General features: G+C 40.7%; 1 protein-coding gene across 1 annotated transcript in view; it reads right to left on the bottom strand.

Annotated features, from left to right (window-relative positions):
• PRKN (parkin RBR E3 ubiquitin protein ligase) overlaps nt 1-14,774 on the bottom strand; it is a 774,293-nt gene that overhangs the window by 351,381 nt on the left and 408,138 nt on the right. Inside the window, 1 exon segment of the mRNA XM_032215517.1 lies at nt 2,921-3,004. Within this exon segment, the coding sequence (XP_032071408.1) occupies nt 2,921-3,004 (84 nt within the window).

Genomic DNA, 14,774 nt, shown 5'->3' on the forward strand with positions numbered 1-14,774 from the left:
TCCTCCAAGGACCGTTGGAGCTGGAAGGCCACCACCTTCTCAACAACCTTCCCAAGGAAGGGAAGGTTGGAGACTGGGCGATAGTTATTAAGAACAGCTGGATCCAGAGATGGCTTCTTTAGGAGGGGTCTCACCACCGCCGCTTTCAGTGCGGCGGGGAAGTTCCCCTCCCGAAGAGAGGCGGTAACAACCGCCTGGATCCAGCCTCGTGTCACCTCACTGCTGTTAGTAACCAGCCATGAGGGACACGGGTCCAGTACGCAGGTGGAGGCACTTACAGCCCTCATGGCCTTGTCCACATCCCCGGGGGTAACATCCTGAAACTCAACCCAGAGATGTTCTACTTGATCCTCCTGTGCCTCGGCTGGAACTGCGGGGATGGAGTCCAAGTCCAACCGAAACCAAGCAATTTTGTCCGCTAAGAATTGGGCATAATCCTCAGCTCTGCCCTGCAAGGGTTCCCCCGCTTCCCTTTTATTTAATAGGGAGCGGGTTATCTTAAACAGGGCGGCTGGGCGGGACTCAGCGGACGCAACCAAGGTGGCTATGTGAGATCTTTTCGCTGCCCTAAGTGCCCTGGTGTATTCCTTGGTGCAGGTGGTTACCATTGCTCGGTTCGATTCGGACTTATCGGACCTCCATCGGTGTATAAATCCTACCCCCAAAATAAGCCCTAATTAAGACCTACCCAGTCCATGGAGGGGTGGGTGGAGCTGCCCTACTGCTCACCTTTGCATAGTTGCAGCGAGGCCTCCCACACACCTCAGCCCATTTCTTCTGTGGCCGATAACAGAGCTCCGCATCGATCGGTTGCAGAAGCTCTCAAGAAAGCTTGTTTTTCGTGCCCGCCAAAGAAGTTCCTGAAGGCCACTGATGGCAAAAAGGAGACCAGGGGTGGCACGTGTAAATGAGGTGAGTCAGTGGACAACCCCCTCCCCCCGAAAATAAGACCTGGTTCTTTTTTGGTGGTGAAAAAATATAAGACAGGGTCTTATTTTCAGGAAAACACTGTTAGTTCCACCTTTTGCGGAACCTTGTAAAGAGAGAGAAACATGTTGCCTTCTTTTTGTCTAAAAGTGAAGCATCTGTGGGAGAAGAGGGTCCAAATTGGATGGATGGAGCATTGCAATGCAAATCCAACTCCTTCTGTACATGCATTGACTACAATGCATGTATGTGAGGGCAGAGCTTGCTTTGTGATGTTCCATACCCCATCTTGCAGATTTGGAACTCAACCCCCACCCTTCCTAGATCCCACTGCCAAAAGGCATTTCAAAAACTTTAACAGGATAAGAATCAAGATGAAGATTTAAACTGCTATGATGAACCTTTCGAAAACTCATAGACTTAGTTACACTCACACCCACATCCTCTTACTAAGTTCATATAGAGAGAAAATGTCTAGAGTAATGTTCATATTAAAACATTACACTATTACATGCTTTGTTGATGCTGACTTATAGTGCTCTTATAAACCTATCATTAGTAAGTGACTTATAGCTTTGCATTATCTAGAAACTCAGGCATTGTGGCTTACTCAATAAAACAAAAGTAAAACAAACCATTGTTAAGCGTAGGATATGGACTTAGTTATAAAATGGATAAAATAGGTTCCACATACATTGCATAGCAAGAAATATACATGTGTTTCTGAATGGCTGATATTAATTCAAATTGCAAGGGGTTTTTTTGTGCTGCACTAAAAAGAAAATTGGGGGAAAAATGCTTTAGGAAAAAACATGATAGCATCTGTAATGGTTAAATCTATACAATTTAATGGGAAAGCCAAATCCTAAAGTCAAGCTCTAATCACATTTTCTATTTTAAGGTTGCAATCTAAATATTTACTAGTGTCCTCATTGACATTTTACATTACTGCACAAGCAGATTTTATAAAGTATACTACCATTATAGCAAAATCCTAAGGGATAAAAGTATCACATGCTCAGGAGATTATAGCAATTGGATTCTGGTTATCAGAACATTGTAAGGTTATTCCCAGGACAGAGAAATATCCAGATGAATTTGTTCTTCTAATCATAGATTAGATTTGGGATTACATGCCATAATCAAGGATTATCTTGAGCAGGTTTTCCTCCAAGAAAACCTGAAAAGCTATGGGGAAAGATGCTGGCAAATTAACCAGCCTTATCCACAATATCAGCTAGGATTCAGACTATGTCCTGGAAGAGAGTAAAGGAGAAAAGTATTTAACCCTCAATCACAGACTGGATGCTGTTTTTATATTGTGTCAAAATACTACACATTTTATCAACCATGATGATTTAAAATTGGCTTTCCAAAAAATTTCAAATTGGAAATTGATTTTTTATTTACTTTAATAATGAATGTAAAATGTAAAATAATCAATAAATGAAAAAAAAATAGTAGTATAATATGTTTCTCTTAATCCGGGGTTCCCAACCAAGGGTGCGAGACGATTTTCCAGGGAGTGCGAAAACCTGGGTTTAGAAGTTTCAAAATTATAGTGTATATGCATAATTGTATGCATATAATTATTTACTTTTGTAAGGGGAGGGAGAATATATCAGAACCATTATAAGGGTGTGGGGTATAGAAAAGGTTGGGAACCCCTGCCTTAATCAGTAACCATTGTGGTAAAACAGATACATGCTTGAGTCCTTCAGATTCATGATAATTTTTGATGGTCACTATAAGTTAATGAAAGGCAGTCTGATGTCGTGGTTAAGGGTTCAGGCTAGAAAACAGAAATCTAGTCTTAGGACCAAACGTGGCTGCATAACCTTGGGTCAATTACTTTCTTTCAGCCCTAGGAAAATGGCAATGACAAATCATTTCTGAAAACCCTGGCCAAGAAAACTGTAGGGACTTTTCCAGGCCATGTCTGAAAATTGGACATGATTGAATGAAAGAAAAAAAAATATTAATAGTTTCTTACCGCTATTTCTCCACTGCAGTTTTGGTAATGACAAATACCATTGATGCTGTTTGGAATCAAAACATCTTCCCAGGAAGATGGATCCTTTGAAAAAGAGAAATGGAGAATAAAATCAAAACTCAGGGGTAAAAAAAAAAAATGATTTTTCTTTTAGAACTTATTTAAAAGGCAGAAAGAAATTAAAAGGACAAACCAGATGCTTTACCAAAGTAATAAAAAAGAAAAATAAGAAAATGTATAGCAGGGATAAATAGGCTAATTTATATCTGTCTGATCAGGAGAAAGTATATTCAATCACCAGTGCAGTCAAGGTTTTCTATTGTTCTACAATTTTAAAAAAATGTTTTTTCATTGTAATGTTCTACAACATATACACTATATTGCCAAACATATTCACTCACCCATCCAAATAATCAGAATCAGGTGTTCCAATCACTTCCATGGCCACAGGTGGATAAAATCAAGTATCTAGGCATGCAGACTGTTTTTACAAATATTTGTGAAAGAATGGGTTGCTCTCAGGAGCTCAGTGAATTCCAGCGTGGAACTGTGATAGGATGCCACCTGTGCAACACATCCAGTCGTGAAATTTCCTCACTCCTAAATATTCCACAGTCAACTGTCAGCTGTATTATAAGAATGTGGAAGTGTTTGGGAACGACAGCAACTCAGCCACGAAGTGGTAGGCCACGTAAACCCATCCAACATCAGTGTGTGACCTCACAAATGCGCTTCTGGAAGAATGGTCACAAATTCCCATAAACACACTCCTGAACCTTGTGGACAGCCTTCCCAGAAGAGTTGAAGGTTTTATAGCTGCGAAGGGTAGAGTGACGTCAAATTGAACCCTATGGATTAGGAATGGGATGTCACTTACAGTAAGTTCATATGCGAGTAAAGGCAGGTGAGCGAATACTTTTGGCAATATAGGGAATCTGTCTGTCTGTCTGTCTGTCAGTCTGTCTGTCTGTCTGTAGCTCTACCTAGATCTAGATATATAGATATATAGATATGTGCACACTTCTCTCAACTATGCTTTCTTGTATGCAATTTGAACCTCAGATATATTGTAAAACTAATGCTAGAGTATTTTGTGAATTATATTCTCATGTATAATACAATGGATTTCCCATTTGTGTTTCACATCTTATTGCCTGAAAAGAAACTTGTCATGAATTTCTTCAACAGCATTTACCTTAGTTGCAAATATAATGAATGTAGAACATATGGCAAAGTGTACATTAAATGTATTATACCCATAAACAAAACAACAGAAATGTAAAATGAAAACATGTTCCTGTCAAAATAGCTCCTAAGGTTATACATCATATTCACTGGTGCAGCACATGCCATTATCATATACTTAGTCAATGGTAAAAGATAACAACTGACTTTTGATTCTTTTCCAAGCACAATCCAATACCTAGATTTGACCTTAGATGCTAAATGTCGGATTCAAAATATATATAGTTTTCTTCCCATTGAAAACAACCCTATTTTTTTATTAAGTTCATCACCATCATATTGTCCATATACCCTGTCTTTGCAAGTACCTTGCAGCTGTTTAAAAACTCCATCTATTAGTCTACCCATTTATGCTTCTAATCTATCCAGTTACAATTATTGAATTTTGGAGTCATCTTGCTACCAGTGTGGAAATTAAACATTAATAATTACTCTATTTTTTTTAAATGAAGCTGTATTAAGACCTGCATTTATAAATTTGTCACTTTAGACATAAACTCTATTATCTTGCACTGTCCCATATGAACACAATAAATACAAAATACAAACACATTTGAATACTATCAACTTGATCAAAACAAAGATTAAAGTGCTTATTTGTGCTAAGGTTGAATATCAAAATAGATAACACATATGTATACTTTGCCTTTGTGTCCTGATCAGTGTACACTTGAGGACCTCATGGCAGTCTGACAGAATGCAATTAATGTTGCTAGTTTCTGGGCAAGATCTGTTTAACTTAATCTTGTATTTTATATTTTAAATTTTATGTCATGTGCCTTATTTTAATTGTGATGCTTCTGAATAAAAATCAAAATACAGTAATGTTGTTCACCACAGTCCGTCCCTGGAGGGAACGGCTTCTCCAGGGCGGCACCTGGGCACAACAATCAAGGGGGTCACCCACGAAGCTAATCCTAGAAAGAACTTGAGGGCACGAGATCTCTCTGGGTGAATGACATGACAACTTTATTATGTAGCAAGGATGAATATATAAACTTTCATACGCAAATTAGGTTTTCAAACATTGCAAATGTCATTGGTTACAAATTATGCATCTGGACCAATAATAGAATTGATAACTGCGCGCTTCCTAAGTTTCACGTGTGTGCCCTAGTTTAGCTGTTTTCCAAGCAAGTACAAAACAAGCAAATTCTATAGGTATCAAGAACAATTTGTGGTCGGCTACATCCGTCCTGTGTGGCTAGATGTGCAGACTTTGCAAGTCCTATCTAGCTACCTGTTTAAACCATTTCCTATAGAAGATTTTGCTGCCAGTTACGGCCTAGCAAAAAGGCCTGCTAACAGACAATGAAAGCATGAAAGAAAAGACATTCTCAGAGCATAGCAACATCTCCTCCTTTTCTTTTTATTATCTTTTTGTCAAAAAGACTCTTCCTCTTCATCTACCAGGGCTAATCACAGCATTCTACACATAAACCAATAAAAAAATCACATCATGGCAAAGGGGGAATAAACAGTTACAGCACAGCTTAGGGGGGAGAAAGGGCATGTGTGGGAGTTGCTGGCTCATATAATTCATGTTACATGAGGCTGCATAATGAGTCCTGGCCGTTTAGGCCGGAAAGATGTTTCTGGTGCGATGTTTTTGCATCCCTGTGTATGTGTGTTTCAGACAGCAGAAACTGTCCTGCACACACACACCCGGAATGAATTCCAACACTGTTTTTGTTAAAAGGCAGCGTCTCCCTCTTCATCACTGGGCATGCAGAAGGGATCTTTCCCCATGAAGGGGTTGACTGTTCATGTAACTCCATGTGGTTGACAATGTGAATATTCTTCTGTGGAACCAAGCTAGAGTATATTCTTACACATAGTGAATAAAGAGGGTGCACATTGAATACAGCAACACAACAGTATCAGCAAAGCAACAAGGGTTATAACGGTCTTGGAAACATTTCCCAACCAGTTAAAATTTGGTAACCAAGAGGTCATCCAATCCCACCAGGAGTCCAAGGCTTTGTATGTTGTCCAACTGTTTGAACGGTATCATGTAATTTTTCCACACTGGTTTCAATTTGTCCGGACTGGTTCAAATAATGACAACAGGTAGCATTCAACCAACACATAGTAGGGGATCTGCGGTGAAAGACAGGGCAGCCGGTCGGGGGAGTGGAGGGTGGAGGGTGCTCTGCTCTGTGTTCCAGGTCAGAGACAGAGACAGCCTCAAGCTGTGGTTCCTGTTGGTTGGTCATGGTCAGGCTGCTTCTGTGTTTGTGTAGGTGATTGTATAGGTGGTTTTGGCAAATATGGTCTTACGTGCCGTCCTGGGATCCAAAGAACTTTGTTTGCAGCGTAGTTCCTTTCCCAGGTCAGCAGGTCAGCAGGTCCTCGCCACGTCAAGTCAGGCAAGCAGCGATAGTAGACAGGTGGACGGGAGGTGTCTGCAGTAGGTGGAGCTGCAAAATGACGAGTCGCTGCCGAGGATGGTGGGCTGCCGGTGTGTTGCACTGCTGGGAGGCCAGGGGGCATTTTCCCCTATTGCCAATATATCTGTCCAGGGCATGTTTTAATGTCTGGTTGGCGCGCTCAGCCAACGCCTGACTCTGGCTGTTATAAGGAATGCCAATTTCTCTTTGGGCGTCCCAGCGATGCAAAGGTCCGAATCGAATGATTAATAACATGTTTGGTGGCTTCACCCCTTTGGGAGGATGCCATAATGTAGCCTGAACATGTATAACATGCATTTGCCAAATTTGGCAACACTCTGTCCCTCAGGGATTAACTCCCATAGGGAGAGGGTTTGCCTGCTGGCTACAGGTGGGGCATAGTTGAATAATTGCTGATGCCTCATTTGCAGTAATGCCAAATGGTTTATGAGCGCTTTTTTATTCTGGTGAAAGTAAGAGTGGCTATCCCAAGGTGTGATAGCAGAACAAACATTGACATGGGGTGGGGGGGGCTGATGCCGCAGCGTCAGCAACATCATTGCCCTCCTGGAGAGGCCCAGGGAAGGGCTGACTTCAGATATGGGAGACATGGAAAAAATAACAGCGAGAGGAGACAAGACCTTGTAAAGTGAGAAACAGAGACAAAAGTTGTGAATCAACAGAAGAAGAGAGATAAGACTCACACAAAGAAGTTATAATCTGAGTCACATAAAGACTAGCAAGAATTAAGTTAAACGGTTGTTTGTCAAATAACTGAAAGGCCAAGAAGGAAGTGGCCAATTCATCTCTTTGAGCAGATTTTTGTGGCTCTGTGAGCTGGGTGTGCCATGTACCATCCTCCTGCCAGGCACATGCTCCCATCGGCAAAGACAGTTATAGCGTCTTTGATAGAAAAAAGCTGTTGAAGGAGGCTTCCACTGGAGTGGAAGGGCTTTTGTAATTAGGGCTGCAAAAAGGGTGGGTATCTGAGAAATAGTGGACAAGTGTCTGAGATTTTTCAGCACTCTAAAAGGGAGGGCTTCATAGACGGGAGCAGCGCCCGTTATGTCAACGGGAAAAGCAGAAAGAAGTTCCAGATCATCTGGGGTAAGAGAAGGATCGGCTCGGGCAGAAGCCAAACCACGAGCCACAGCACTGCCAGCCATAGTAGGGAGAAAGAGAAAGGAAGCAAAATGAACGCCGGCAGGATCAGAAGAAGGAGGGGGAGGTGATGTGAGCGAAATGTCAGAAACAGAAGGAGAGGGAGGGGGGGGAAACAGAGGGAGAGGAGACAGACGGAACAAAACTTGAAGGGCGATCTAAATAAGGAGGTGGGGGAGTAAGATCAGGGGGTTCTATGGGAAAAACAGGAGAAGGGTCAGAATAATGGAGTCTAAGAGCAGCAAGTATGACCTTCCAAGTCAGGAGCATCGGAGTAGGAGCACGAGGTTCCTGATGGAGATATGTGCCTATTTTCACCCATGGTCCAGGTTTAAGGGAGCCATGGTGAGGATAGGAGGGACAGTTTTGCCAAATGTGTATTAACAGTTGGCGTAATTCAGATTTGGTAGGAAAGACAAATTTCTTTGTTAATTGACTTTTAGAAGCTCTGAGAATCGGCCAAGTTCTGAGTTCCCTGCTCCTTGGACAGATCCGCCCCCATACTTACGAAAGATCAGTCGTTTCCACGACGACGACGAGCGCGCGGGTAAGCGATGGGTCTCAGGCACGCAGCGGCGAGGCTGCGTCGGTCCGGCGGAAAAATCACGTCGGGGTCACCACTTGTTGTTCACCACAGTCCGTCCCTGGAGGGAACGGCTTCTCCAGGGCGGCACCTGGGCACAACAATCAAGGGGGTCACCCACGAAGCTAATCCTAGAAAGAACTTGAGGGCACGAGATCTCTCTGGGTGAATGACATGACAACTTTATTATGTAGCAAGGCTGAATATATAAACTTTCATACGCAAATTAGGTTTTCAAACATTGCAATGTCATTGGTTACAAATTATGCATCTGGACCAATAATAGAATTGATAACTGCGCGCTTCCTAATGTTCACGTGTGGTGCCCTAGTTTAGCTGTTTTCCAAGCAAGTACAAAACAAGCAAATTCTATAGGTATCAAGAACAATTTGTGGTCGGCTACATCCGTCCTGTGTGGCTAGATGTGCAGACTTTGCAAGTCCTATCTAGCTACCTGTTTAAACCATTTCCTATAGAAGATTTTGCTGCCAGTTACGGCCTAGCAAAAAGGCTGCTAACAGACAATGAAAGCATGAAAGAAAAGACATTCTCATAGCATCAGCACACAGTAATATGAAAGCTAAGCATTTCAATTATTGTGAGCAGCTAATCAACTATATTTTTGAAAGCTACAGCGAAGTAAACTATAAAAACTAGTTTACCATAATCAAAAAAAGGGAGAAAAATAACCCTGCAAGATTATAAAACCACTACTGCTGTAATATCATTAGCCTTTTGGTTGGGGTGTATTAAGAGTTCAAATTGAGAACAAAAGCAGATTAGTCCATCCAAACTGAACTGGTATTGGTGCCAATTGAGCTGGTACAAGGAATTGAACTGGTACAAGCAAATTGAATTGAATGTAACCCCAAACAATACCTATCTAAATACATTGAAATTGGTGTTATTGACATTGTTGGCTGAATCTGTATTGAGTTTGAACAGGCATCAGATTTCTGTGAAATTTTGATCAATATACCTATTTTACATAGGTCCATCAATGCATATTTAATTGACAGAGATCTATTATTATTACTCATAACTTTCTTCCACAATGTATTTGGTATAAACATGAACTTTCAATCAAATAATCAAAACTGAATTACAGTGCAAGTCCAAATATAATAAAAGACAGCATATAACAGTATAAGAAGAATTTTTAAAATTGCAAGAAAACTCTAAAGCAACTAGCAACTAGTAATTAATAGCAGAAGGGAGGAAACAAACAGTTTCTAACAGCTATGGCTATTGATAAGAATTATGCAACTTTTTTAGAGGTTTTTGAGGAGTGGTGATCCAGCTTCCTGATAACAATGTTAATTAGTGTTATTAACAATTGGAATATGTGGCAAGGGTTCCTTTACATTGAGAGACAGGGAGCTCACTAATGAGTAACAGTAGATAAAACACTGAACTCCAAAGATGTAGAAAATATCAAAGAGTTTATTGTTCCCAGACCCTTAAGCATTCCGGTTCAAGGGTTGAAAACAAGCACAGGAATGTCAGCAATCCAATCCAGTCCAACTGAAAAATAAATTCTCAAAATAATTTCTAAGAAAGGGGAGATGGGACAGGCAGATAATGAGGCACATTATCTTCTTTTGTTCCAGCAGACTCAAAGGGCATCCTAGCTTCAGAAAACAGGTAATTCCTTACTTGAGAAGACTCTGTTCTCTTCCTTTCCTCACCTAAGGAATTCCAATAGAGGAACCAACTCTATTTAATGGCTGACAATGAATCCTAACCAGGTAGCACAGACAGATGGGGCAGTCTGTTTATGCTAACCTTGATGAGGGTAATTTCATGCTCTTTCTCTACAAGCTTCTCTTTGTCTTCATATTCTAGTATCTGCTGTCTTTCTCTACCTCCTTCCCTAAATTCCCCAGCTGTTCTTTTGGCAGAACAGCTTAACCAGTCCTGATCCTGCAGGCACTTACAGTAATGAGCCATGGCTTATTTATGAGCATTTTCCCTTCACCACAAAGTATGAGCAGTATGTGCAACTTGCAGGATTCTTCTATCCAAGTGTTATTTTGTACTCAGGAGAGGGTAAAACCACAGATTGAACATTACAATTCAGAGTTTAACATATATATTTTTAACTTCAAAGACTGTCCGAAATTCAACCACAACTTTAAAGGAGACCTTTTGGCCGTGACTGGGAAACACAAGTAATTGCAAACCATGGTCTCCACTGTTATAGCAATATTGGATGAGTTTGGTAACAGCTCTCCTGAGGCCTGCTTGCCCTTAACATAACCCCAGATTCAGGATCACTAAACTTAGAGAGTCACTTCAACGCAACCCCATGGTTGTAGTGACTCAAAAAACAAATGCTGTACTATCAAGCTTTTTTTTTACTGCTAGTAAAAGAAACGCCTAAAAATTATTTTATAAACATCAAAAAAGAACAAAAAATCACTCATAATTTGAACAACCGAAGAAGTATTTAGGAAAATGCTAAATTAATCAAGTGGAATAACTAAATTACATTTCTGACCCTTGAGATCATGGAAAAGGTCAACAGCAGAGATCAAGATGAAAAGTCATATGTCTGGCAGATAATTCAAACATGTAGATGGCTTGAAAAAGCTATCAATGCTTATATTCTTCCGCTGATATTCTCTGCTGATGAACACTGCTGACAATCAGTAAAATACATCTTTGAGCAGAGGTGGGTTATTGGTTTGGCCGAACCAGTAGTAGCGGCAGTGGGAGGCTCTGACCACCCGCTCAGGCACTTCTGCGCATGCACAAAAGCGTAGTAAAAATATTAGCAACCCATCTCTGTCTTTGAGCCTACTAATATTAGGAATGAGACAGAAAATATTAAAAGAAACAACAAATAAGCCAATTGTGGAAGACACATTCATTCAAAACATATTTTAAAGTGAACAATTGTGATAGTTGTACAAATGAAACTATCTAGATTTCTCCAGCATAGTTTCCCCCCCTACATTTGATTGGTAATATTTATAAATCTATGTTTATTCAGTGTTCCAAATATCCTTCAATGTTTCAGCAGCAAAAGCTGAGCTAAAATTTTAATTAGGAAAGGAGAAAGACCACAGTTGGGGGAAAAAAATTGTTGGAAGCAAAATCCTGTAATACTTACATAGCCAAGGTTGCTATCTTGATCTATTTCCATACTTGCATATTACACTTTTACGCCCATACAATTCTTAATTGAAAGGTTCTGTTTATTGTAAATATTTCCATAAAATTGTAGTTAACTATCGTTATGGTTCTTGCTTCCAACAAATTTTATTTTTTTCCCAACTGTGGCCTTTCTCCATTCCTACTGGCTAATGAATCCATTTCTCTTTTAAATATGACTTTAAACATTTTTAAGGCTATAACCATTATAAAAAGGAAAATTGTTCTTTGGTTTGTGAGATAATACAGTCTATTAAAAATTCAAAACAGTGCAGAGACGGAATGCAAATTATCCAGGAGTGTTGGGACCAGTGATAGCTTATGAGGAGGGGAAATGTTGAAAAGTTCATGGGACATGGACCAGATAACTGCCCCCCTTGGTAGTGGCCCCACTGTATGGCATACTTGCATGGAGATTTAGATGGTTTTACCCTTCTTGAGTTTAAAAACAAGTGAAATCAGTACCATTCCAATGTGTGTTTTGCTCTGGCTGTCTAAAAAAGGCCATAACAGATATTGTTGATCATGTTATTGCTTGTGTTTTATTGTTTACTTTTATACCATTATGCTTTGCTGTGAATTGCTAAGAGTCTTTTTGGACTAGGGCAATGATGGTAAATCTTTTTGGTACTGAGTGCCAAAAAGGTAAGGTGACCAGATGTCCCAATTTTGGCGGGATAGTCACAATTTTTAAAAATTTGTCCAGTGTCCCGTCGCGTATTGAAACAGTCCCGATTTTCCAAAAGAAAGAAAATCAATTTTAAAAAGGACGCCGTTAAAAAAAAAGTTTTTATTTCTCTAAAGTGTTGTTCCCGATGTGGCCTTTAGAGGGCAGTTGTTTCCCTCCCTCCCCTTTTGCGCGTGCGCACGCCGACGTGCACCATTTTTCTGCAGGGAGAGCGATGGTAAGGAGGAGGCTAGGTCCTGGGCCAAGCAGCTCAGCCGTCGGAAGTTTTTTTTTCCCCTGCTTCTTTTGGGCGCCGCTCTTCTGCAGCCATGCCATGCAAGCCGCTGTCAATCTGGTCTGGGTGAGCCGAGGGGAGGCAGGCGAGGATCCGGGTGGGGGAGAGGCTGGTGATGGGGTGGCTTTTGAAAGGGTTGGGAGGCGTGGGGGAAGGCAATCGGGGGTAGGCTGCTTTGCAACTGCCAGCAAAGTCTCATCCCTCCCCGCTCTTGCCTTTCCTTCTGCTTGCTCCATCCCAGCGGAGGCTGAGCCCGCCTCTAATTTGGACCTCCTGCATTCCCCCCCAAATGGAGCACCCCATTTCAAGCAACGAGGGGTGCCAAGCAGGGCAGGGTTGCAAACACCCCCTTTCCCCCAAGGCTGTAGGCGAAAGCTGCTCTCCAGCATCCCGTCCCGTCCCTGCATTCCCACACCCAGAGCCATCTCTGTGGAGGTCCTTTTTGGCTTTAACGCGAAGCCTTGAGGGGGGAACAGGGCACGCCCAGGCACCTCTGCCCCTGAATCAGGAATGCTGGAGAAGCGGACGCAGATCGCTGGCTTTTTAAATCAACTTTTTGGAAGGAGGATGGGAGGACGGATGGGGCGAGTACTAAAGGCATCCCGGCTGAAATCACTAAAAAAAAAAAAGCCATTTAAAAAAAAAATCCCACTTTTAAGGTGGTGAGCAGATCTAATGCTCCTTCCAACTCCCCACAACAAAGAAAGGGAGGGGGGAAGAAAGTTAGGGAAGGAAGGAAAGAAGGAAGGAAAGGAAAGAAAGAGGGAAGGAAACAAGGAAGGAAGGAAAAGAAGGAAAGGAGGAAGGAAGAAAGGAAGGAAGGAAAGGAGGAAGGAAGGAAAGAAGGGAAAAAAAGAGTGACTGTCCTCATTTCATCCAAGTAGGTTTTCATGCCCAAAATGGGAGTAGAAACTCCTGATTTCTTGTCTGGTGCCTGAACCACTAATGAAAAGAAGGACTAGCAGAGACATGATAGCAGTGTTTCATTATCTCAGGGGTTGCCACAAAGAAGAGGGAGTCAAATTATTCTTCAAGGTACGTGAGGGTAGAACAAGAAGCAATGGGTGGAAACTAATCAAGGAGAGAAGTTGTGAATGTTCCAACACTGGAAGTTTTTTAAAAGATGTTAGATAACCACTTGTCTGAAAAGGTGTAGGGTTTCCTTTCGAAGCAGGGGGTTGGACTAGAAGATCTCCAAGGTGCCTTCCAACTCTGTTATTCTATTCTAACATATACTGTTTTAAAGAAGCACAGAGGGAACAATCCTCCAGGCTTTAGTGACCATCACTAAGTGTTGTAGCTTATGATTCTTGATGAATGTATTCTATTTTATTTTTCTTTATGTACACTGAGAGCATATTCGCCAAAGACAAATCCCTTGTGTGTTTAGGAGTTTAACTTCTCTCTCTTGAAAATGTAAGCTACCATAAGGCATTATAATGCAAGCTAGCCTTAGCTTTCAAACACTTCATTTAGTGACCAAAGTTGCAATGGCATTGAAAAAAGTGACTGATGACCATTTTTCACACTTAGCGACCATTTTCACACTTAGCGACCGTTGCAGCTTCCTCATGGTCACGTGATCAAAATTTTGATGTTTGGCAACAGTTACAATTTATATTTGTAAATTGTAGTTATGTTGAAATAAAAAAAATTACAATACTATTTTTGTGTTGTATGAAATTTTTGTTGCTCCGTATAAATTTTTAATCAAGCTCCCCCCCCCTTTAAATATTTTTTATTAAAAAATAGATCACCGTTGTATATCAGGCAAGAAAATGAGTAGAAAGTCTCATATAAAAAACAATTTCCAAATTACATGAAATAATTCAATTTTACTCTATTTAGTTAGAAAAATCTGAGTAAGGACAATAAGGACATTCGGTAAGGACTAGAATTATGTCCTATGAAGATATGGATGGAACTAATTATGTTTAGCCTTGAGAAAAGATAACTGGATGGGAAAATTTGATAACATCCTTTGCAGAAGATAATCAAGCCTCTTTTTATTGTCACAAAAACAGGACATTGAATAATGAAAGTTATAGGAAGGAAGATTCCAGTTTAGTGTTAGAAAAAATGCTCTAAGAATAATAATAGCAATTTGACAATGGAGCCAAGTTCTCAAAAATAAACATGTTAGGCTTTCTTCACTGCATGCCTTCAATGGGATACTTGAAAATGATCAGTTGAGTATAGTTTCATTTTGATTCTTGTCCTAAGGAACAAGAGACAGGACATTGTTTTTGAAACTCTATAATTTCATGCTGTTTTTGATTTGATGTAAACCATTATCTTTGTGTTCTCGTTGGAGTTTTTCATTGTGGAAATGTATAAAGAGTATGCAAAAACTAGAT

Source organism: Thamnophis elegans, chromosome 4 (assembly GCF_009769535.1).
Source record: "Thamnophis elegans isolate rThaEle1 chromosome 4, rThaEle1.pri, whole genome shotgun sequence".
NCBI lineage: Eukaryota > Metazoa > Chordata > Lepidosauria > Squamata > Colubridae > Thamnophis > Thamnophis elegans.